General features: G+C 38.4%; 1 protein-coding gene across 7 annotated transcripts in view; it reads right to left on the reverse strand.

The window, feature by feature from the left end:
• The window catches only part of diaph2 (diaphanous-related formin 2), a 373,933-nt gene that overhangs the window by 119,505 nt on the left and 228,485 nt on the right, over positions 1–25,943 (reverse strand). For all 7 annotated transcript variants that reach the window (XM_085433575.1, XM_085433570.1, XM_085433569.1 and 4 more), the window contains 3 exons: positions 21,357–21,458; positions 18,743–18,982; positions 10,379–10,508 (listed from right to left, as the gene is read on the reverse strand). In XM_085433575.1, coding sequence (XP_085289701.1) covers positions 10,379–10,508; positions 18,743–18,982; positions 21,357–21,458 — 472 coding nt within the window. The remainder of the gene's footprint in view (positions 1–10,378; positions 10,509–18,742; positions 18,983–21,356; positions 21,459–25,943) is intronic.

Here is a 25,943-nt window from a genome sequence, read left to right on the forward strand (position 1 = left end):
TCAGCTCTCATTGAATTCTCCTGCCACAGACTGAAGCCTGATGCTAAGCAGGGCTGCTGGCCTCCCTGCATGTGTCTATCTCTGTCTACAGTCATACTCACTGGCCAAAGTGGTGATGTAAGAAATCAGAGGTGGAGAGAAAGGGAGATGGACAGAAAAAATAAAAAGAACAAAAAAAATGAAGAAAGAGAATAGTTGTTTTGCTCTTACAATGAACTACTCATCCACCATGAAGTGAGCACAGAAAAAACGAAAACTCTCTAGAGCTCATCACTCATCCTGTGCTGGTGGAGCTAGACAGGTCTGTTTCCTGTTCCTAATATTCTTCATGACAGACTGTCCATTTACACTGCTGGCCTCGCTGATCCTCCTCTATTACTTTCAGGTCCAGGGAAGGGTATACTTTCAGCAACAAGTAAGAAAATTGTTTCCATTTCTAGTCATGGTGGCTGTTAAGATGACTACTGGTCAAGTGTACTTGATATTGGTATCGGTGTGCATCACATGTTTAAATCAACAATGTGCATTTAGTGTTTACCATGCAGCAAACTATCTTTTTTTTTTACAATTATCATAGCATAAAGTTGATGGCTAAGGTTGCAAATAATGAAAGCATTCCTGCTATGGTATTTAAAAAATACACTATTTATGTCTAGTTTAAAGCAACTTTCAGGACTCCCAAGGCTGTAATTATTTGTATAGCACTAGGGCTGCCACGATTAGTCGAATAGTCACGATTACGTCGACTATCAAAATCATCGACGACTGATTTAATAGTCGACGCGTCGTTTGAAGCTTTGTAAGATCACAAAAGACGCAGGAATAAGTAGCAGGATTTAAGAGTGTAATAATGGACTGAAACAGAAGATGGCAGCACTGCATGTACAAGGATGCCAGCTGCCGTTAAACCCCGAAGAAGAAGAAGAAGAAGAAGCAGCTGTGTCCCAGAATTCATAGCGCAGCCCAGCTCAGTTTCCAACAATGGCGGCAGCTAGTTAGTTTTAATATTACTCTTATTATTCTTTCTGGGTCACAAAATAAACGTTTAACATATGTTCAGGCGAGAATGTAGCTGTGTAAACCTCAAATATCTGCTCAGTTTATCAAGACGCCACATACTTTCAAAAGCGCTCCGACGTTTTCAGAGACGTCTGTTACCCACTAGCTCGATAGCGAGCCGGGGGCTAGGCTAACTAGAGCTGTGAGAACACCGGACTCCCGGCAAATCGTTTTCAAACCCACCGCCGTCTTTCGCTGCTCAGGTTAAACATGATATATGAGTCACTTAGATAACTTAACAATGTTATTGTTTGGCTTTTTTTTAGTATTTTATTTGTTCCTGAGTAAATCGGTTTGGCTGAGATTAAAGTTATAGTTTTTACACAGCTGAATAAACATCAAGCAGACAGCTGATCATCAGAAGTGTGAGATGCTCCAGAATATACTCCAGTGTCCTGTTATATTTTAGATAGCAAGGAGTTTATTAAACTTCACCAAAACAATCTGCAGATTTCATTCAAATTTAATAAACTATCATCTTGTCTTTATTTTTAGTTAGCACAGACCTTAAACACTTAAAGCTGTAAGCTAATGATAGTTATATAAGAGCAGATGCTGCTGGTGCAATAAGCTGTACTTTTACGTTCAATGGATGATGATCTGATTAGTCGACTAATCACAAAAATAATCGGTGACTAGTCGACTATCAAAATAATCGTTTGTGGCAGCCCTATATAGCACTAAAGAATATTTATTCTAGAGATGGACCGATCCGATATTACGTATCGGTCCGATACTGACCTAAATTACTGGATCGGATATCAGAGAAAAATAAAAAATGTAATCCGATCCATTAAATATCACGAAAGCACCTCACAAAACTTGCAACACGCCGTAACTCACCTCAGAACGTTAGCACGTCGGAGCAGTATGCATCACGTGATAGAGCGGCTGTGGCATGCGGGACCTGTCGGTGGTCTGGATAGCATGTGGAGCTTCGCTAGCAACCCGGCATGTCATCTCCGACAAAGTTATCCCCAAGAGAAGTAAAGCAAGTGTGTAAGTCCATCTCTGAATGTTTGTAAAGCATTCCTGCGTTAAGCTTACCAAACGATATATGGAGCGACTGCCTCTTCTCGCTGCTACTTCAATCATGAAACTGCTTAATGATCAGCTGATCGGCTTTTCTGTCGCGAGTCCGTCTCTCTGGTTTGTTTTTGGCCCACTTTGCACCAGAAAGAGGAAACCATCGGCTGAACAACAGCAGCACGTTTAAGCTTGATCAGCTGTTGTTAGAATGTATTTAATATTACTTTCTACTCGAGGATCTTTTTCTACGTAGCTGACGCTGGTAACTGTGCAGGGGCGGATCTAGCAAAGTTTAGCCAGGGGGGCCGATAGGGCATGAACAGGGAAAAGGGGGCACAAAGACATACTTTTCTTTCTTATTCTCATTTAAAATGTCGAGCTTTTAATAAATAATTATCCGAATCTTACACCCAAAGTTTTAATTTGATGTAAAATGAATAGAAGTCCATTACTGTATATAGTGACTATTAAGTCTAATATACCCTAGTAAGCTATAGTACTTTTTCCTTTGGGAAGGTACCATCTGTGCAGTCTGCAATTTTGTTGAAGAAAGATGTTGAATCTATTTAATATTTCTTGAAAAATAATTGATTTCTGTGCATTTTTTTTTTCACACTGCATCAAATTAAGGTTGATTACGTCGATTAAGCATCATGAGGTGGAGCGTGAGGGGTGGTTCCCTATTTTTTATTTATTTATTTTTGTTGTTGCTGGGAGTTGGAACCCTATTAGTTAGGTTGCTTAATATTTACGCTAAGTACTCTTTAAAATACCAGAATAGGGAGGATGGTGCAGGTTTAAGTTTATTAGATTGATCAGTATTGCTGAACTATGAAATATTTTTTTTTTGCATACAGGTATAACAGAATAGCTTTAGTGTAGTTGTTGTTTTAAACTTGAGTATGAACTTATACAAAATGCAGCAAGATATTAAAAAAACTGTTTTGTTGATTAAAAAACACTATATCGGATTCATATCGGTATCGGCAGATATCCAAATTTATGATATCGGTATCGGACATAAAAAAGTGGTATCGTGCCATCTCTAATTTATTCAATAATAAAATTACCTCTTTTTAAATAGTTCTTAAACAACATTTCTTCAAGTCATATTTCAAAATGAAAAAAGGTTGTCGATTAGCTAATGTGTGTTTTGGTTCTAAATAGGTTTTCAGCATTTAAGTCTGATGGGAGATTTACTAAGAAGCAAACGAAAAATGTGACTCGAGTAAGTCATCTTGGTGTGCACAATTTTTCTACCAGCTCTGCGTGTCAGGAGTAGGCCACTTCCTCTCCTTTTTTCCTTGTAGACAGCATCAGTGAGCTGAAATCTTCAGTGTTTCTATAGATGTTCAAAGGGGTTTAAAACCACCCTTTGATTAGGATTTATAAGTACAAAGACAAAGCCAGTCTACTGTTGTCTCAGGTGTGCACTCTAGGTCAATGTACCACTGGTAGGTGAATCTCCATCAAGGACCGAGGTTATGTTCCTTAGAGATCAGGTGCTTCTACCTTCAAAGTTTCCAAAGTCATGACCAGCTTCTCTACAGCCGGAGGCATCCCAAAGGAATTCAGCTCTTGTGGACAGTTTACCAAAGCTTGTAAATTAAAATGATATTCTTTGTAAAACAACTGTATAAATCACATTAATTACATGTTAAAATAGATATTAAAAAGTTTCTTCAGATTTGCCACTTTATAAATTACAACAGCGTCGAAATGCTCCACTTCTATGAGCCCCATACTACACCCTATTAACTCCCATGATTAAAAGGCAAATGGAAATCCCATTGAGAATATTAATATGCACCTAAGTCAGATTGTCATTCAATTACTTTTAAGCAAGAATGAAAAGTGTGCCTACAAATCTACAAAGGAAGATTTAACTGTCTGTGAAATAGATTACTGTTGTTGTTTTTCACTGCTTGGGGTGGCCCAAGACTCATCCAACCTAGTATTACCTGGAGACCTTTAGTAGTTTCTAACATTTTCAGAGGTTATGTACTTATTAGCATGTGAATCTGCCATGTCCATAAAAATACTGATAACGATCTTATATAACACTGAGGTGTTGTATGAGAGCAATAATAAGCACAAATCTGCACCTTTATAGTCTAAATAAAGAACAAAAAGTGCCTAAAATACAAGTGAAAATTTGCCAAATGACCCATTTCATTTTAGTTCCATTTGATGAATATTATTAGAATATAATTATATTGTGCTAATCAAATTAATATTGCCCTGAAATCCTATCTGAGTGTGAGTATAACACAGTCTTTCCTTATCCAATGCAAATGCACCACACAAAACAGAAAAAAAGTAGAACTGATGACAAAACTGGGGAATGCCTCTTTGGTGCTGAATAAGGTACCCACAAGGGAAACAGACCTGATAACAAATGAAGCTCTAAAACCAGGTAAATAGGTCTATGTTTCTTACACAGGAGTACTATCGCTTTAACAGCAAGTGATCTGTCTGTCTGTCTGTCTGTCTGTCTGCATGAGTCAACTTGGGTTTCTAATAACGAAAAGCAAGTCTCTTGGCCAAAAAGAGAAATAAATAAGCTTTTTGTCTATTGCAGCAGTACTTATTTGATTTGAATAATGTCTATTCTTCACATTCCCCAAGTTTCTGCAGCTGACTTCAGTAAGATACCCTCCCATCCCTGGACTGGCAAGGGGGGAATATCTTCTCAACCCAATGATTCTATGCAACTGCACAAAAACTAAAAGACAAATGATCCTTTCTGTGTCCCACCATATCGAGAAAGGCATTTTGTCTACGTAATACAGAGCCAAGTACTGCTCTGAGTTTAAATGGGAAATGGGCACTGCTTTATTATGCTGCAGTGCCTTGAAATGAATGTGGATAATAGATATATTCACAGCGGTATTAATATCCTCAGAGTTCATCTTTTTTTTTTCTCCCCTCATTCTCCATTTTCCCTCTCACAGGCTCCAAAGTACTTTGCCCTTGGCTATGCCTTATACTAAATAGATTTATGAGAACATTTGTGTCATATTTCCTCTTTTCCCGGATTGTCAAGACAGATTGTCAGTGCACCACTGATTGAGTGGAATCACCACACAGACTTAGTTCCCATTGTCAGGCCCCACATATTCATCTCTGGGGGAATTTAACAAGGCAAATTGGCCAATAACACTTCTCTCCAGCCATTGCCACTCCTGTTAAGATGGGGTCAGGGGTATGAAAATAATAGACTCTATCGCTACATTTCAAATGATTAGAGTTCCAACACTCAATAATATATTTATAAATGAAAGTTTATACACAGAACGACTATCTAGCCTCAGTATTGCCCACAGTGCATCATCCTAGAAAAAGATTTGCCTAGAATGCTGCTTTATGTCGAAGAACAAGCCAGGACTCCACTGTGTGTGCTGGGCAGCTGAATTATTAATAAAGCTGCTGAAATTTTGAGCATTTACATTGTTTGAGTAAAAAACCTTGCAGCCACAACATACACTTTCCACAGCTCATACAGCTAACTACAGTAGGATTATTATCAAAGGGGCAACCTAAAACAAACTATTAACCAAATGCACACAAATATAACTGTTAAATGAAAGTAAATGTAGTACAGTTAAAGTAAAGGTTTACCAAAATCAGCAGCCAAGTCACTTTATTTGATGTTTTTTGTAATGCACATTAATGGTTTGCCTATCCTGTTCCACAGTCTACTGCAATACTGCAACAGTTCCCATTAATTACTTAGTTTGAGCATTCAATTAATCAGTCCGTATGATGGCGTGCTGAATTATTAATGCCTGCAGGAAATACTACCAAACGTTGTGCAAAAATGGCAGCATCATTAGTTTGCCATCCTATTTGACTAGAATAATATTGAAAGAATAGTCTGAAAATAAAATCATACAAATCTATTTGAATTAGTCTCACTCTTGTGTACTGTACATTGTTTGTGTCAGTCTGTGCAAATCTAAACAAACAAGTTAATTATAGTCATGTTATAACAGATTATGAATCAACAATATGAAGTCCTCTGGACATGTAATTTCTCAAAAAGTAGAACTTTCTTGGCTGTTTTCAAATGAATCACAGTGGCTTTATCAATATTCTGCCAAAGGCTGGTGCTTTGTCCCGTACTGAAATCTTTTTAGTCAAAATACATTTAAAATGTTTGATTCTGAAAGAATTATCAAAAATAATTATGGTGACCACGGAGGAGAAAATGTAGTATTGCACTATTAAATGTTGTGCACGCCATTACGATTGTGCTTATATTTTGTTTGTTTTAAGCGCTTCCTCTCACAGCAAGAATATAATGGATTGTGCAGTAGAAGTGAAAAGTAGAAGTGTGGTGAGACTTATTTAAATGAAAAATATGTAACAGTATTCACCTGTGTTATTCCCACTAACAGGGTCCGCATATATGAAAGTAATGAACTGAACAGTTAATTTCACACAAAGTGCAGAAGGTATATACAAAGTGTTTCGTGCATGTTTACATCTGAGACTATGTAAGGGCTCTCTGGGAATCATATTATCAGTGCACAAAAACATTTCAGTATAACTCTGATTGCATGTTTTAGGCTGTTGTCATGCTGCAGAATGAATTTGTGCCTGGCCGGATGTGTCCTTGATGGTACTGTGTGATGGATAAGAATTTGCCTGTGAGCTTAGGATTTACAAGACCAGTAAAAGTTCTATCGTGCAAAGAATCTCACAGTTGCCTGCAGACATGCTTTATTTTGGAGCCCTCAAGTCCTTCAGCAGACAAACTGCCAAATATTTTGCATTTTGGCTCATCATTCCAGAACATTTTTAGGGAGGGCATTTTTTCTGTATCGTAGTTCTTGCGTTTTCAAAAATAGGTGCAACAGTAACTGAGGAATTGCTCTTCTGGCCACAAATCCTCCCTAAAGGGTCCTTTTGAGCAGACTTCTCTGAACTGTAGGCAAGTATACCAGGGTCTCACTGATTTCTGCCAATTCTGAGCTGATGGAGCTGCTGGGTCTCTTCCATTTTTGAAGGGAAGTCAGCTTGACTTTTGTCTGCTGCACTCAAGTTTCAGTGGCAAACCACTGCGTTTCCAGTCCTTACCCTAGCCTGTTTTTTGTGCCTCTGCAGAGCAGCTTAGATAGCCCATTTGGAAACACTTGTTTGCTACAAGACATCTGCCAGAAAGAGTTTGCTGATGACCACCATGTGGCTTGTGTTATGCTCACTCTTGCCATGGTCTAAAGGTGTCTCTTTCCACCATGACAATCTCATATTTGAGTATAACCCATTTACAAATTGCACCGTTCATTAGCACTTGACTGCTGTAACTGCTTAATTATCTCCTGTGACGTCCCCAGCCCGTCTCGTCTCTCTCTGTGCCTAGTCAGTCTGAGTGCGCTTGTCACTTCCTGTTTTATTTTGACAGACTCTCGTCTCATGTGCATTGTGTTCAGTTTCGCTTCCCTCTTGTTACTGATTTATTCCTCCTGTTGTCCCAGCTGCCTCCACTTCCCTGATTACCCTATTGTGTGTATATTGTCCCAGTCTCCCCTTGCCTTTGGCCAGATTGTCAGTTCTACCTCCATCGTTCTCGTCCATGTTCCATGTTCTTTGTGTTTAGTTTTGCCCAGTTTGTTGTTAGTGAAAGTCTGAGTCTCATGTTGCCTTTTTTATTTCGTTTGATTTTGTGCAGCCTTACTAAACGGCTTGCTTTCATTAAGTTTATTCTCCTAGCATCTGCATTTGGGTCCTCGTTAAAACGTGTGACACATTGTCTAAGTAGAAGTGCTGCTCCACATTCCTAATGAAAAATATAGTTAATACTGATAATTTTGCTACCATTTTGTTGTGAAGTATCCTTTTGCTGAGCAGAGAACAGTTAATTTTGAAATTACAGAAGCAAATAATTTAGCCAGTGTCATAGTTTTTTTTTTGTTATTGTTAATGTTGAAGTGCCTGATTGTCATTTGGATAGCAGAATAAAGTAAAATGTAAAGTGTGGTACTTATTTTACTAAAAGTTCACATGTTTCATAGTAACATTTCTTTAAAACTATATGTCCACAGTGAACTGCTTAAGGTGGAAAAAGGAGGAGCCTTTCCCTCATTAAGATCTGGAACATTTGCAACTTGCTGCCTCCTTAAATAATCGTGGATTTTAATTAAAATTGACCTTTACAGAGGTAAGCTTTGAAAATAGCTGAATCCTATGAGGAATGAAGGGTCTCCATTGAGAACATTCACATGTGCTGGACTTAGTTATTGTTACCCTCTAATCTCCATTATGGTACACACATTCCTCCTAACAAGACAGCCTATAAGGTATAAAAAAGTTGAACTGCCTTTTTGGGTAACCCAAACTTTTAAAAACAAACAGACTGGACTACGACTGGCAGCGAAACGAATCGAATAAGCTGCACAGTCTGACACGATAACTCAGTGGTGTTGCGGTACTGTAATTTTTTAAAAAACCCTTTAGACTAGAGAACACTAAAGTAGCTAATCAAGGAAACAAAAACAAACTACGATTTCCTACTGACATTAGACAGGATTGACTGCCCTTACGAATGAGGCTTATTAACTGTACTTTTAAACCAGTGTATTCATTATACGTTCATGTCACACATCACTCCCTACGTCACTTTAAATCAGCCGCTCTCTAAAAGCCTCTAACAATTTACAATCAGAAATCATATGCTTGTACACCTGAGATTTACTGTAAGAAATAATAAATATATATATTTAGGAGAGGATGAAGGTCATCTGTGCAGCTCCATATTACTCTATATGAAATTACTTTATTTTGTTGGTCTGTTGTTTTAGGGTAAATGCTAATTATATTGTATAGACTTAATATGACAATTCTAACAAAGCCAAAAGGTTTCCAAAGAAACAATAACATTATTTTTTTTCCATGGATGTTTATATCAATAAATCATTAAACAGTATGCGGTTCAAGTAATGTAACATGAAAAAGAGCTTTCAATAAATGTGAAAGTAGTTCTGATTTTATATTAAACTGTTAGATTGTACAATGTGCATTCAGATGAAATTAAGATGAATAAACCATTTTAATACATTTTCTATAGTCAGTTTGACTAAAATGAGACCAAAACCTTGTAAAAGATCAGGAAATAGCGTCAAGCAATTAACCTTCAGGGACCTAATATGTCCCTGAGGAACATTATTAACTGTGCTCTTGTTACCATAAACATTTGTGAACTTCCTCTGAAAGTAGGCAACAACAATACATTAAAATCAAACTAGTGGGTGTAAAAACTGTTAATGTCATCCAAGCCAAAAGTGCAGGTACTGTCAGCTTTAGAGCTTTTTAACCGATCAAAAGAAGAGATGTTTCAATTTTTGTGGTTTCTGAGCTTGTTATAAATTCTATAACATATGTCAAATAATGCACATGTACGAATAAAAAAAACAAAGATACCATTTTGACTACAATGACCTGTAGGTACATTAGCATATTTTGTGTAAAAATGTGAACGGGAGACCGCCTGCTTGAAAATCCAGTGTAATGTACTATACGGGATGATTGATGAATGGACAGTATGTGGTGTAAGTGAGATGCCGAGTAAACCGCTTTTTGCATCCCTACTTCTTAAATAGATCCTGAAGTTTGTTTTTTTCCCCAAGAGGCATTTATTTACTGGTCTCACACAACTAATTGGTTTCTCCTTGAATAATTCATTTCCATGAAATGACAAAATTGATACAATTCAAAATGTGTGCACATGGACATCTTAATATATGCAGCGGTTGAAGACTATTCAGCCCACTTACACAATGGCTGGCAGTCCCAGTCAAGTACATAATTAGTTGAATTAGATTAAATAACCAATTACGAGACTAACAAAGTAAATAAGCCTGCAGGGATTCCACCAATTGCTTGAGAATAGAATTAAAGTGGAATTAGTTTATTGACAGGCTGAATGACAGTGTGGTCAGACAAACAACTCTATTCCTGTCACAGAGACAGAGTACCGGCTGACGTCCAAGGATGAAATGTATAAGTGTCCATACAGTACTTTAATTATAGTACTTTAATTACATCATTTTAACTCAGTATGAGCTACCATAATGCTCACAAAAGTAAGAGACTATAAGAACATACACCATCGGGGATATTTTAAACTGGTTAAACTATAAAATACGTTGATATCTAGATGGTTGCAAATTCCACTCCAGTTTAAGATGTGCTGTGGTAATAGCACAGTAAAGATGTCTATAGTGGTATTAGCAAACTGGTCTGTGACTGGGAAAGTCTTGAGACATACTACACAGGCAGACAGACGTACCTTTGCTAGCGTTCTCCACATGCTCCAGTTCATCTGGAAACCTCAAAATTTCAGAGTAGCTCTCTTCACACTTCTCAGCCAGGAAATGAAGAAGTGTTGTATTCTGACTGACAGATTTAGTGTCTCGGAGCTGAAAAAGATGGAAAAAAAGATTCACAGATGTTTAGAGTCCTTTACTTGAGGAAAACAATGTCCCTTCATTTTCTCAGTGAAGGTACATGTTGTCAAACCAAAGGGTTTTTTTTAATCCTCAATACCAGGCGCTCTTTTCACTTAAAATCAGTGACTGTTATAAGTTTTTAAGCATGGTCTTTTCCCTCATTCAGCTCTGGAACATCTGCGGCTTGATATGCCTGCTTCCTTAAATAATCATGTGAATTTTAATTAAAATTGAGTCGATGTAGGCAAGCTTTGAAAAGAGGAAAGTGTTTTTCATCACAACATTTTGGCAAAAACAAAGATTTATATCACTGAAGACTATGATAGGAATGGCCCTTTTACTTAAAAGCAGTTTTTATGTGTTCCTGTTAATATACACGAAGCATTGGCTGTCATTTTGGACCAACTGCATGGTAATAATAATGCAACTAGTAAGATGTGCTTTAGAGAAAGAGAGTGGAAGTGTGGCTAAATTAGATATAATATTATTTGCTAAAACAATATATTTCGTGGGATCAATGTGTTGTATCTCTACATTATATTTTATTGTCCATAGCCACACTGACAATGTTAAACATAATTGTTTACTCAGAAACACAAGAGGGATTTCTCTGGGGGCTGTTGCTGTACATTCAACAAAATTAGTTCCTAACAAGCCAAATGCCCAAATTTTGGAGAACTCCAACTCAAACTGATTACAATACATAGGGAGAAGGTAAAATAAATGAGACCCCCCGAAAATGTGCAACCAATTACTGAAGACTAAACCGAAACAGATAATAATACACATATGCATGTACAGTATATACACAAATAATAACCCCACTCCCCTGAGAATAAATCGCTGGAGCAGGAAAGTTTGAACAAAAGTAATGTACTGCATTTGCCACGTGTGTGTGAGTCTGTTCATAAGCTGAAGCTTGGATTCTTCACATCAGTGCATAGAGAACTTGTTCCATATTCATTGCCCACTGTGATTGCTATGCTGTTTGAATGGCATGCTGGGAAAGCTAATTAGCACAGCCCACCTCAGTGTACTCATACTGATAATATCCATCCTGTAAACAGCCTGCAGCTGGACATGGAAACACGTGTGCTCATGCGCACACATGTAGGGAAAAGAACAGGCAAAGAGACGCTGTCACACATCAGCTCAAAAACACACACACTGTTGTCATTAGAAGAGGATCAATCATCGTTTCGCTAATCACAACTGAATTTCATGGAAATTTAATTGGTTTATTGTCATATTGCCAAACTGTTATTACTGCGCAGAGAAGAGAAACTTCCAAGATTAGTAATATGTAATATGAGACAATTAAAATATAATAATAATAATAATAACAACAAAAAAATGATCCTTATCTGGGGTAATCACAGACCTATAAAATTGCATTGTATTGTTTTTCTTTATTGTATCAGTTTCAACAAGACTGAGGGACACATTCTGTTTATTCTATTTCAGATATCAGACATTATCATCACTAAAAAGTAACATGATCTGGTCAACGCTGACTGTAGCTGGTAATAGATGTCATTTCTAAAAATAATAATAATAATTTAGAAGAAGGTTTCCTTAGGAGTTTGGTCAAACGCAGCCAGGAGGTAAACCATGCTGAAATGTGAATGTGTGCCTCACTGTTTATATTTGTGATTATAACACGTCTCTAACACAGTGATAACATGAAAATCCCTTCTGGTGGTAACACTTGTGACTCTGTAACATTACAACTGGTGAACACATAAATGTCTATCAGCGTGTTCTGTTTGCTTTGTAGGCACTGCGGTTTCTCAGCCGTCTACGCCTGTGAATTTGACTTTTTGTTCATTCGATGTAACAGAGTCAGTAATGGGAACAAAGAGTACATCTTCAGCTATTCTTTATTATTCTGTTTATTCAATTATCCACCCACACGCATCTAGATCAAAAGTATGTGACTCAATAAAACAGCAGTCTACGTTTATATTTTTGACGGCAGATCATATATGAGTCACAAGTCACCGCCTCAATATCTCTGCAACAGGTTGTTCTGTCATTCTATCGTTCACTTATCGATCTAAAGTATTTGGACACTTTAACTGTTTTATCACACATCTCCTTGTTTTGCTTTTCCCACAGGGTAGAGGTTGTCACCGAGACAGGAGACTGCCTGTCATCTGAAGAGCATGCAAAGCATCTCTCATTATCCGCCACGTTATATTCACAACTTCATATTTATTATACACAAATAACACTCATATGCATCTTTTCAAAATAAGAGTATTGAGTGTTTTACTGAGCCCATAATTTTCTAGCAGTAGTAAACGTGTAGAGGATATAAATGTTGTCTTTAAAAATATTTTAGGGTTTAAATTATTTAACAGAAGACAAACAGCGTGCAGATCATTTTAATTTTTCTCAAATGGGTTTGTTCTTTCTTGTCTGGCATCTAAATATTCCTTCCTGTGCACACAGTTGCTTTCTTTGCAGCGCTACTACAGACTTTTGTGGTATCAATTTTGTTTCTGTGTTTTTACTGCCATTAACTGGCCAGCATGTTTGGTTTTGGCCATGGCCTTCATCTTTCTCTTTTACTTATATCTGACCCTCTCGTATGTGGAGCACTTTGGTATACCACTGGTTTTTAAATGTGCTCTATAAATAAAGTTTGTCTGTAAGGTGTTAAATTGATAGTTCTGTATATTTTTAGATGTATGCATCTAAAAATATGTGCAGCTCCTGATGCACTTCAACCATTCCAACTGTAAAAAGAGCAACTATGCCTTGGATTTATGTTTTGAGCCCACTCAAAGCACTTTCTACTATAAGTCTCATTCATTCACACACACACAAATATATTCATGCAACGTTTTATCCATGGCTAAGTATCTTTTTCAACATTCACACGATGATAGATGCATGAGTGGCAGCATATCGGTATCTTGCATATGGATACTTTGATGACCAATGTATCAACCCACCAACCTTTTAGCTGTTAGACAACCCTCTCTGCCACCTCAGCTACAACGTACACCCTATATTTATCTTGAACAAATCTAGGACACATTGGGATGATGCGCACATTTGTTATTAAGAATAAGGGAATTATAAGGAAAGAGAGATCTCCATATTATACATACAGGAGCTGCTTAGCCTTGGAAACCCATGGCACGAGTCTCCTGGTGCACAGTTTTCATGCTGATGTTAACGCCAGAGGACGTTTGAACTCCGCAGTTATTGAGGAGCAGTGCGCTGACTACTTTAACGCACTATGCGCCTCAGCCCTCTTGTGCACTTCATGGCTGAGTGCTTGTGGTCCCTAAATGCTTCCACTTTGCAATAACACCACTCACACGTCATTATGGAATGATAGGAGGGAAGAAATTGCATAAATGGTCATGCTATTACAGTGCCACACTCAAATTCAGTGAACCTTTCAGAAGGACCCCTTTCTTCACAAACATTTATAAGGGCAGAGCACAGCTACGTGCTCGAGTTCACACACCTGTAACAACGGGGCTGATGAATCTGGAAGCACGATTAGCATTGTAAGGTGAATTTTCTCTGACATAATAAGACTGAATCCCAAAACAAGCAAAACCCTAGATAGCCCAACGTAGCTGCTTTACTGAAATGAAAAAGAAATCCAAATAAATTGTACTACTTCAATGATAATTGTAGAGTTAAATGAAAAAAAAAAAAACAAAAAAAGAAAGACAAAACAAAGCACTACAGCGCCATGTTAAGTACTTGGTAATGGTTTACTATTAAAAAACAAGCAAAGAAAACCCTCCAAGATGAGTCATGTATGGTTGCAAGTATACTGTATTTTAAAGAGAGAACGCTACAAGACAGAAGGAGTCGTTGGTAGTAGTAACACATCCGGCTGAGGGCCTCTATAAGGGCAGAAGGACTTTGTATAAAGCCCAAGGTGCTGATGTTACTTTCACATTATTTTACATCAGGATTTTTAGTCAATGCAGCTTTGAGGTATCGTGAGAACTGTGTCAGGGGCTGTGCGGTGCCTGGGCACATGTCAAAGTTCAGAGCCATTTTAATCTCAGTCCATGCCTTGCACTGGATATTTGAAAGTCAGTACTAAAAGTGACTTTTACTGTCAGAGCTCCAAGCTGAGGAGCGTCTCCTAGGATATCTTAACTGTTATCTTAGATGCGTTTTTTTAAACTACCCAAATAAAATATTTCGTACAATACAGTAACTACTGTGTAAATACATGTCACTACTTTAGACAAATCTTTTCATTTGAAACAGATTGAAAAAAGCTTCATTACTGTGTTGTTGAAAGCAAATTCTGAACAGTTCTGTCGTTCAGTCTTTCATAACAAAACCTGATTTGAGGTAACACGATTTGAAATCCTTCACAAGTGCATACACATGAGAACTAAGAGTAGCAGGACATATCTCGTGCAAACAAGTTCCCACTTAAATATGTAGATCGGAAATAAATAAATGAAAACAACAGAAAAACTGATAACAGAAAAAGTGGCAGTGGGAATATAGAACCCTCACATTAACAGAGGACTGTCGGCCCTTGATTGCTCAATTTAACTGCTGCAGATGGAGCAGCTCAAAAGACAAATATATTGCATGATTACTCATACAACCAAATATTACACTGGATCATAAGAAACAGAGAAAAAAAGCAAAAGCGGCATTTGAACATAAAAGTACACGCAGCTGCTGAGAAAAAAAAGCTCTGCAAATGCACACTACACTAAAATGTAAGGTTTCCTCAACTCCAATATAAATGCTTGTGCTTTGGTGTTTAAAGACACTAGTAATTCTATAAAAAAACAGTAATTCCTGTAGAAATACTGTATTTTTTTACAAGGTCAGAACTGTCGGGTAGATGACTCCATTCTACCAAGTCGAGCGCCTGCTAGACATCCTGTTACCTCTAGCTTAAGTCAAACATGATCATTACCAGGTGTTCTTTATTTGAAAGAACAAATATTCTTTAACTCATGCAGTATTTATACACGTATGACACACATTTAAAGATGCAAACATTCTCTTTCTATAGTCTGAATGACCATGCTTTGTCGAATTTTGCTTTTAAAGTATTTAGTGTAATACAGGTATTCTTTGAGCAATACAGTTACTAAACTTCTTGCAACCCTTTAGCAGAATTTCAGCTTGCTTAATATATGTGACCAGGATATCAGTGAGTACTCCACAGGATAGGAGATTGAACCAGGGGAGTCAAGAGGTGGAAGGTGAAGGTGGGTCAGCCTGTGCCTTTCCTCTTGCTGCTTATTCCCATCATCAACCTCCTCCATGATGAGCCCATTAGGTACCCTGGACCTGCCACCTAGGAGGCCATTTACTTGATTGACTAAAGTGAGAAAGCAGACTTTTTTTCCTTGTCCATCAATAATGGCCAATCAGCCCCCTGAGGGGTTACCAGGCTCTACACTGATATTCCACACTGATTTAGTCAGCTTGCAGGAATACCAAAAGTACAGTACACTGCATCCACCATAGAAAAGCTCTCGCTGTACAAGAAATATGGAGGATTGCTAACTTCAGATACATGCAGAATGGGGTGGCTTTATAACTCATGCATAGTTGTCTAATATTAAAAAAAATCATATGAAGTGAGAGATCATCAGAATACATCAGCTCTATTTTTGTTTTTAAATTTTTTCTATTTTTTTTAACCTCCTAAGACCTGAACTCTTCCACAGCAGCATTTTTAATTTCTCTTTGATATTTGGTCAGGAGGTTAAAGCTGAAACACAGCTAGCAAACAGTAGTTTGACCAAAAAATGAAACTAAACAGAACAAAATGCCCAAAACATATATTTGAAATATTATTTGATTGTTTTTCACCAGTGCAAGATTGCTAACCACAGGCGGTATTAAGGGGAGGTTTGTCCATTCTCTAAACATCCCCCAGTAACTATTTTATTAGTTTATTATCAGATAAACCTACATTAAAGCAAGAAAAACAAAGAGAATGTTTGGTTGGAGTCTTTGTTCCTTCTTTTATGCATTTATGTGTGTAATATATGTCAGCGTGTTTCTTTTGTTCCGTACTTTTGGTTTTTGCGTAAGTACAGAATCATTAGTGGTTCGATATTTTAGTAGATTACCAATTTTTTTGGTAAACAAAAGGTTGCTGATTCACTTCTAGCCAGAGAGACAAATCCCCTTTGCAGCTGTGTCAGGAAGGGCATCCGGCAAAAAAAAATCTGTCAAATCAAACACACAGAACTACCCGCTGTGGTGACCCATTGTGACAAGGGAGCAGCTGAAAAGAGTTTCCCCTTCTTCTACTATGTAAGAGTTTGAGTTGGGAATATGAAAACTCCTTAAAAAGGTGACTTTAGTTGCATAACAAACAAAAACAGATCAGGACATTTTAGAAACGACAAAGAAAAGCAAATTAGAAGCTATTAGAGTGCATTCACAGAGGTGCAGAAAGTCTGTATATAGGTGTCTGTATTTAACTAAATTTATATATTATTATAGATATTGCAATATTGTTCCATTTTAGCCTAAAATATTGGGTGATTACCGTAATTGTCGGGCTATAAGCCGCTACTTTTTGCACAAGCTTTGAACCCTGCAGCTTTTAGTCAGGTGCGGCTTTTCTATGGATTGTCCGTGATTTTCGTCATATCGTAAGACGATTTGTTTTGTTTGTTCCGCTGTTGTACGGCACTACGTTGCCTGGCGAAAGATTGGGGTTCAAGAGTGGTATGTTGGTCACGTGTCCGTCCGCCAGGCAACGTAGTGCCGTACGAAGTAACGGGAAAAACAAACTTCAAAGTAGCGCTACGCGTTCAGCGGGAGGCGTGGATGATGAGCGGCGATAAACTTGCGAAAAGCAAGTTATGCCCAACTCCACCGGTGGATTCTGACAGCGTGGAAAAGTGTGAAAACATCCACGATCACCAACGGATTTTGAAGGGCTGGACTGCTGCATGATGGAGAGGAGGACACCGCCATGGCCCTTCTGAGGGTGTTCGACTCTGACACTGACAACGAGGATTTCTTTGGTTTTGAAAGTGACAACGAAGGAAAGGAGCTGAGAGTGGATGACGAAGCCATCCTGAGCCTGTTTGTATCCGACACTGGAGAAGAGGACTTTGGTGGTTTTAGTGGGCAGGAAGAAGAGAAAGATGGTGAATGACTGACTTTTCTTCTTGTTAAAGCCGTGTCGCTGCACCTGAGCCTAAAAGGTAGTCTGAATCTATTTTTCTGGTGTGCTGAAGGTTACTGTTATGTACTACATTTGTTACTCATTTATGAAGCACAGTACATGTTTCGTACTTGTAATTACCGCTACTTGTACATATACCTAAAAAGTTATGCAAATATGTACCCATAACTTGTTTTTCAAAATATTAATAAAAGGGGTGTGTCTCCAAACAGCCATCTCTTTCCTGATTCGCTTTGTGCATATTCTCTTACATATGATAAGTCAACATTGAAACACCTGCGGCTTTTAGTCAGGTGCGGCTAATGTATTTTCCCCTGATTTTAGCTTGTGCAGCTAATATTCAGGTGCGCTTTGTAGTCCGGGAAATACGGTACTTATGTCAATCAATCATGTACAATAACAAATGTACTTCAACTCATGGTATCATGACTAACCCTAGCTGTTTCGGCTGTGGGGCTGATGGCTTTGTTGTGCTTTTGTAAGTGTGTGTGCATGGCTGCCAGTCTTCTCTTTCACACCTTTGGATGCTGTGATTTTACCTGGCAGTGAACACAGATGTAGCCTTTGCTGGCAGCTTCATGCCTCCCAGTGTTTGTGTTATTTTATCTATTGAAACATTTTTCCTCCTCCAAGGTGAAAGCTGAGGTGGAGGGAAAATGTTGCTGTTTGTTTGTCTGTCAGCAAGTATGCAAAAAACTACCTGGCCGCTACTAACTTGGAGGAGAAGTGCAGCATAAACATCGGGGGTACTGACTTTTTGTACAAATTGGGATCACTTAAAACGTAAAATCAGATCAATACATTTTGAATCATCTTTAATGTTAAAATATGACGAAACTGTGAAAAAATGCTGATTTAATGATTCTGAATTAATTAGTTAACTCCCTTATGTTCTTATAAACCTGCCATCCTTTAGCTGAAAATCACGTGATACAGTTACAGTTACTAAATTTCACCTTTCATTTTCATTTCTGTTCTCATTTTAGACATTTAACCAACATGTTTTGTTTTTTTAAATGTGTGCTGTTTACGTTACCTTGCAAAGGAAGCTGACGTTGAAACCGAAGGTTTGGGCGTTTCTTGAGCCGGCATTCATGTAATTGCCAACCAGCAAAACCAACTCCAGGAGTTTGCTCAAACCTTCACTCTTCTTCACCTCCTCACAAGCAAATGTCACATTCATGATGTCGGGCCGGATGTTATTCACCTGCTCCTCAAACGTCAGCTTGAACAGAATGCCGTTGAGACGTGGCCGTAGGAGTTTTACCGAACTCATCTGAGGTGACAACATAAAGAAAGAATGTAAGTGGCATTTATGTGTAAAAAAAAAGAGAAAAAAAATCAAACAAGCACTTTCTTTGTACACCTACTTTTGTAAAATCATCCTGGGTTTGTCATAGTGGAAGCAAATAAATACTCATTGCCACAGATCTTCAAATATAAATACCCATATTGTGTGTTAGGAAAATATTCTTAATTCCATTATTATGCAATAATGAAACTTTTTTGTTTTCATTTCAGCTAATTAACAAATGAGCAGATTTTTGACAGGCACACAATTTTCATGTGAAAAATAATGCGTCACGACACACAACCCAATGAGCTCATTATCTGGGTGAGTTACCCTCAATAAATGTATATGTATTAAGTAAGCAGCAAAACTTTGCTGATTGGAAGCAATTTGTGGCTTACTTGACAAGCAAACTGCACTTGCATGCCAGAGCACTCGTTAGACAAATAACCTACAACTATATATATATATATATATGTGTGTGTGTGTGTGTGTGTGTGTGTGTGTGCAGATCATCAGCATCAAAGCAAAAAGGCTTTCTGAATCTAATCATTACAGATTTCAGTGAAGTAGCACTATCCACAATCTAAGAGATATTTGACAAAACATTGTGGGTTCATACTGTACACTACATTTTCATAAAATGAACAAGCAAAAAAAAGAAAAGAAGCACAGAAATCCTATAAAGCTATAGCACCTCGCTATCACCATCGTGTTCAAGCTCAAGTGTAATACTGCTGCAATAAACTGCAAATCTACCATAAACAAGTTCCACGTTCACACAGAAATCTATTAAACAGATTTTGTCTTAAATAATATGAAACACAATATGTTCCAATGCAGTAGAAATACTAATCAGGTGAAAAACAAACAAGAAACACATACGATATATAGCAATACATACCCATAATCCCCTCTACCTTAATTCCTTGCAGGCACAGCTATACACACTCAGTCACTTACTCTCCATCACAAACACATGCACACACATTCCTTCTCTCTCTCTTACTTGAAATGATTTGTCTACAATAAGTACAACTTACACACTGAAAGCAAGCGTATTGGTGACAGCTTTGGTAGAGAAAAGCCTGAACATAGCTTATTTCCCAGGGGAACTGAATATCTCTACAATGAGGCGCTACTTCATCAGCGGGGCAGCGTACGATCACAACATTGGTGAGATCATGAGGGAAACTTGCCACCCTCTGCTTCATTACATCTTCCAAAAGACACAGACAAGTAAAGAGATAAATAGTGTAATGTAACATATAGCTGTGAGCCCGAGGTCTAACATTTAGCTCTAGCATTTCTTTTGTAGACCTGTATAATGTACCTCTGTGTCTTGTTGTAAAGTTACCTTTAAAGAACACTTTCTTTTACAGTTGCCTAAAGTGCTGGGTTTTCACTTGGTAAGTGGATGGCGAGAGCAGTTAATTAAAAAGTCATTATAGCTGTAACTAAGTGGAAAGGTCAGAGTAGCTTGATGATGTACTTTCCATCTCCTAGAATAGATTTACAGTAAAACAATTTAACCTAACTTTGTCGGTCATCCTCAGTAGCATCTGTTTCAATTAGAGGACAAGTCCAAAGCTGATTTTGTGTATATTTATCTGTATTTATTTGTTTGTTTATTTCAGTCTGTTCAAAGGTGATTCGTGGTTACGAAAGTCTCTGAAAGGTCTGTGGCAATTTGTGAATTACAAAAAAGAACAATAAAATAGGACAAAGCTCTTCATATGTCTTACGTATCTTTATATGTGTATGCGTACTCCGATCAAACAATTATAGTTCTTCTGAGTGCTAGACATGAAGATTACTTTGTGAAGTTGTGATACGAAAAGGCTCACTATAACTTTATTTATCTTACCACTGCAAAAGACAGAAATTTGGCTGTTATGGTAAATTGATTAGAGGATTGGGAAAGATCACCAAGCCAACTGATGTCAACTGCGTACCTTTCAAAGGACTTTATTACAGACAGCATTGGTAGCCTCAGGGTAGGATTTTATCATGAGACAACATTGACAGCTGATGTCAAAATATGGCATTCAGTAAGTTCTTGATGCAGAATTCTAATCAAAAATGATTGAACTGTTCTTTGCTCAAGTCAAAAGGACGCTTTCAACTACAGCCTCTGTCATTTGGAAGTTTTGCTTTTTTCTAAAAATCCTTGTCATAAGCTACCAGTGTCCAAACCAAGCAGCTCCCCAAAAAAGTGAGTGTGTAATGAAGTAAAAATTCAATTTTTAAACAGTGTGTGCTTGCAAATATTTGACTATAACATACAGGGAATGTGATTGTGTAGACTGTTTTCTTGTTGGAATCCGGGAGGCAGCGGGCACCAGAAAATTATACTCACCACAATGCCAAACTGCTCTGACTCCACAAGCTCCTCATATTCACCCTTTAGTTCTGCTAGCGCATTCAGCTCTTTCTGCTCTGGCAGGTTCTTTATCAGGTTCTAGAAATGGAAGAACACACACACACACACACACACACACACACACACACACACGCACACACCACAACAACAGAGCTACTGTTAATGCAAATGTAATTTTCTCTCCACATCAACATGAAAATCATTGCACAGACACGGAGGACAGTTTAGCTTACACAAAAAGATGAGAAAAAAGTCCACAACAGCTCTTTGCTTGGACTCACACTATTGTGTTCCTATTTAGTTTACTAGGTTAGTAAATAGTTTGAAAAACTGCACATGTTGCCTCATGGACACATGCCTTTCCTAACAAGTCAACCTGCAGATGAGATCCAGGTCTACGTGAAGACTATACAGTAAGTAGGTAAAATTTTAGTAAAATGTATTTCTACTTGATACTCTACTTGTACTTTCTACTCTACTTCACTACTAGAGTGCTTTGTATTTTCCTCAACACCAACCAACAACCAAAAACACAGTACTATGAATAATCAACATCAATTTGGAAATGCAAGAGAAAAAGAACTATGAGCATCATAACAACGAAATAGTTTATATGTCGTAATAACTTAAGCAGAATATTTCTTAATGAAAGCAAGTAACCACAGCAGGGGTTGATAAAACTGAACTGGTATTAAGAGCAGAAAACAGGGTCTAAAATGTGTTTCTTCATTCAACTATAATACAAGATTTGGACAAATCCGAAACACTGATAGAAGAAACTTGATCAATAGAAAGTCCAAACATACAAGTGGCCAGGACTGTGAAAACGTTTTTTTTCTAATACACTCATGATTTTATTCTTTGAGATTTGTTTTTTTATTGTTCATTGTTATTTTTTCTTGAATATTACACTACTACCTCGTTTTTTTCTTCCTGTTGTAGCTATCAGCACAAAGACATAATACTACGCTTGGTATCAACAACATTTATTCATATTAAGCAGCATACAAGCCTCAAAGTAACACATGAACTTTGGTTATTTGTCATGGTCCTGGGTCTGTGACCCAGCGTTCTGAGTTAGTGGATTTTCTAGATTTTTTTTATTATGAATTCTACGCTTGGTTAATTTCATTATTGTTTCTTGTAGCCATTCCCTTGGCATATTTAGTCTTCTTCTGTTATACATTGTGTAAGAGCAAGTCCTTCCTTAGTGTTTCCCATCCTCTTGTGTCTAGTTTTCTGTGTTAATTATAGGTGTCTCCCTGTGCAGTTAGTCTTGTCCCCATGTTTATTTGCCTCTGTTACCCCAGTCATGTCCCTATGTGTCTATCTGGTTCCTCTATGCTCTCGCCCTCACCCTCTGTATGTAGTCAGTCTGTGTGCGTCTCTCGTGCTTCCTGTCTTATTTTGTCAGTCCTTCGTCCTGTGTGCATTATGTTCTGTTCTGCTTCCCGTCTCATCAGTCGGACTATGTTCAGCTGTGTTCCCCAGGTGTTTCCGCTCTGCTCTGTTTCCTCCTTCCTTGTATATATTGTGTCTCCTCATGTTCCAAGGGAGACGAGCTGAAATGCTTGGCATTTCCACCTCAATGCCGCTGTGTGGCTCGCTGAAGGTTTTGAGTCGGGGGCAGTCGGAGCAAGAAGATGCTAGGCTCCCATGGTCGCTGCTCTTCTTTTGCAGAGCAATTCCCTGTGAGTGAGAAAGACCTTTTCCCTCGTGTTCACGGTAAGTCAAAAACTGTTGTTTGCTATGCAAAGGACCTAATGACTGTTCAGTGTACCACTAGCCCATCAAAATCTAAGACTGTTTCTTTTGCTTCAAAAGCGACCAACATTAAATGTGTGCATCATGTAGCTGACCCACTAAAGTCTGCAAAGAGGCTGGGCTAGCGACTCTAAAGTCACTTCACAGTTTATTTCCCTGAACCAGTCACTTCTGAGGACCCTGAATTATCCTCTTTGAAGACTGTTTACTGTGAATGTGTGCTGGACTATCAAAAGACTGTTTTTGCTCCCCAACCTGTATCATTCAATTCATAAATACAAAGACTGTTGTGCTTTTGAAACTGGTTGAGTTTTTCCACCTGTGACTTGGGCCCTATTCCAGTTCCCCCAGCGGGTTGGACATAGCTCTCTCCCGCACCCATACCTGTTCCTCGGGTGGGAGTGGCTGGTGTCCAGTTGGCCCCTGCAGCAGTCCCTGTTCCCAGGCTAAAGCCAGCTGGGACCCAGTCCACCTCTGGACCTGTACCAGTTCCTCAGGTGGAAGCAGCTGATGTCCGGTGGGTCCCTGCACCAGTTTCCAGGGCGAGGGCAGCTGAGACCCAGTCCACTTCTGCACCTGTAGCTGTTCCATAGGTGGGGATGACTGGTGTTCAGCCATATGTTTTTCCAGAATGAGAATGGTAGCTTATCCAGAGCCTGCTGTGTGCCCTGTGCAGGCCCAGCCAGAGCTCTCTGCACCGTCTGCCTTGTCCTACCCAGAGGTGCCCACGCCGTGTGGACCTCATTCATCTGTGGCACAGCATGTTTTGTCCCAGCCAGAGGTCTGTGCTCCGCCACTTGGTCCTGTTCTGCCCAAGCCCAAGGTTCTCCGTCGCGTCTGTTGACAACCTCAAACCAAGCTGCCTGAGGAGTCCCGTCGCCTCTGGCAATTCCCAGTGAAGTGCCGCTTGTCCCGTGGCCGGTGACCAGAACTGCTATTTGTTTGTTTTTGGACTCACCTGCTGCTTAGGTTTAGACTTGGTCCAGGCTCTGTGACCCAGTTAGTGGATTGTCTAGTTTTGTTTAGTATACATAAATGAATACACACTTTTTTTAACAGATTTATTGGAACAGATTTTACTCAGTGCACAGTGGTTTGCTGATGGACTCATACAACAATGACAAGATAAGGTCACGCAGTTACTGCTCACTGTTGGTTTATTACTGTGAGAATGGTGGCCCTTAGCCAATTACTAAACCTGATAACGAATAAAAGATATCCAAATTTCTGCAGTATTGCCAACATATCCTTGCTACTGTCTATAAAATACATGCAGCGGGTTGTCCATCAATCTACAATTGTCTTATAAATTTCTTCGCAAAAGAAAAAACAATCCTGCTGGTAGTGAAGTTAAAGATAAAGATGGAGATGAGGAAGATAATGGGAGGGGCTGCATTTTCTGTAAATGTTAATTGTTTGTGTGAAGGTCAGCCAAGTTAATAAAATTGACCACAGCGACTTTTCCACCTCCTTTTTTCAGAGGAAAAGAGAGGAAGATGTGCCCTTTTCCAGTTCCTCACAAAGCTTCCTTCCTCATTAGCTCCCCAAATTTATTCAGCAGGAGCAGACTGGCGCAGGATCACGTGGCCAGATGGAAGCCTAGACAGGGAAAACAGAGAGCAGACACAGCTACTGGGCCACAGGCCTGGCTGACCATGCTATAGACCTCAGCAGTCATCACAGACAACACAGCCAGAGTCTACTTCCCACTAATGATGACATCTCTGTCCTTCCCTCAGGGAATTCAGCAATATAAAAAGTGAGCTATAATACAAGCCATGCAGTCCTGTTTGGGATGAAGCCATTAAATCAAATGTTTTTTGCTTTTGCCAAAGCCCCAATTAAGGTCTGCAGCAAGCAAGGGTGCTTTTATAATGAAGGCTTTTGATCATGTCAACAGGAACACAAATATTTTTTTAGGATATGGAAAAAAACAACAAAAAAACAGAGCAACAACAACAAAATCTTGGTGCAATTGTAATTTTAAGGATCATGCTGAAGTTAATAATGACTGGGAAAACTTCGGATCATGCTAAAGTGTTCCGAGGAGTTCTATCCAAATATGTTTAGTAATGCAGCCGTTTAGACCGCTTAGGTACAGCTGGAATGCTATTACTATCCAAAATTCATGTGTGACATCCATTTATGATCCATGTTTCACTGAACCGAATGGGCTTTTTCTGTATGCAATAAAATTCCAAAAATCTAAAAACTATCTACACTCTCCTGGTAGATAAACTCAGAACAAAATAAGCTGTGAATAAAGTTCTTCTCGTGAACTCTAAAAGATAATATTAGCAGTCGGATTAGTAACAGTGCTGTCTGACATTGTAGAGTTGGCTCTGAATAAAACAACGGTAATATAGAGGAAAACTGTTCATTTGTTGCAATAGCTACAGCTAATACTGTGACAAATCATTTAGATTATTCTCTGGCAAATAATTAGGGATATGTCTTCACACTCATAATGTAAGTCTTTCACAATGTCTTTCCATTTCCATGAGTCTGGTCTGGCACAGAAGAGACATGAAGGAAAAGTATCCTTGGCAGTCCTTGTTGATAAATGTATTCCAGTCCATTTATAATAATGTTTGTACCTTTCAAAACTGATGCGGCACTTTTACACAGCATGTAAATCCAAGACCAGGCATTACATATATAAACTTTAACAGAAAATGTCTGTTAAATTTGCCATTTGCAAAGTAGAAACTGCAGTTACATTATGAGCACCTTGCGAAAAAAGTGAAATTAATCTAAAACATTCAAAATATGGAAGTTGAATGCAACTAAATGAAAAAC

Source organism: Copadichromis virginalis, linkage group LG2, assembly GCF_057382275.1.
Source record: "Copadichromis virginalis isolate Kocher_CV1m ecotype Utaka linkage group LG2, C_Virginalis_male_GT1.1, whole genome shotgun sequence".
In the NCBI taxonomy this organism is placed as follows: domain Eukaryota; kingdom Metazoa; phylum Chordata; class Actinopteri; order Cichliformes; family Cichlidae; genus Copadichromis; species Copadichromis virginalis.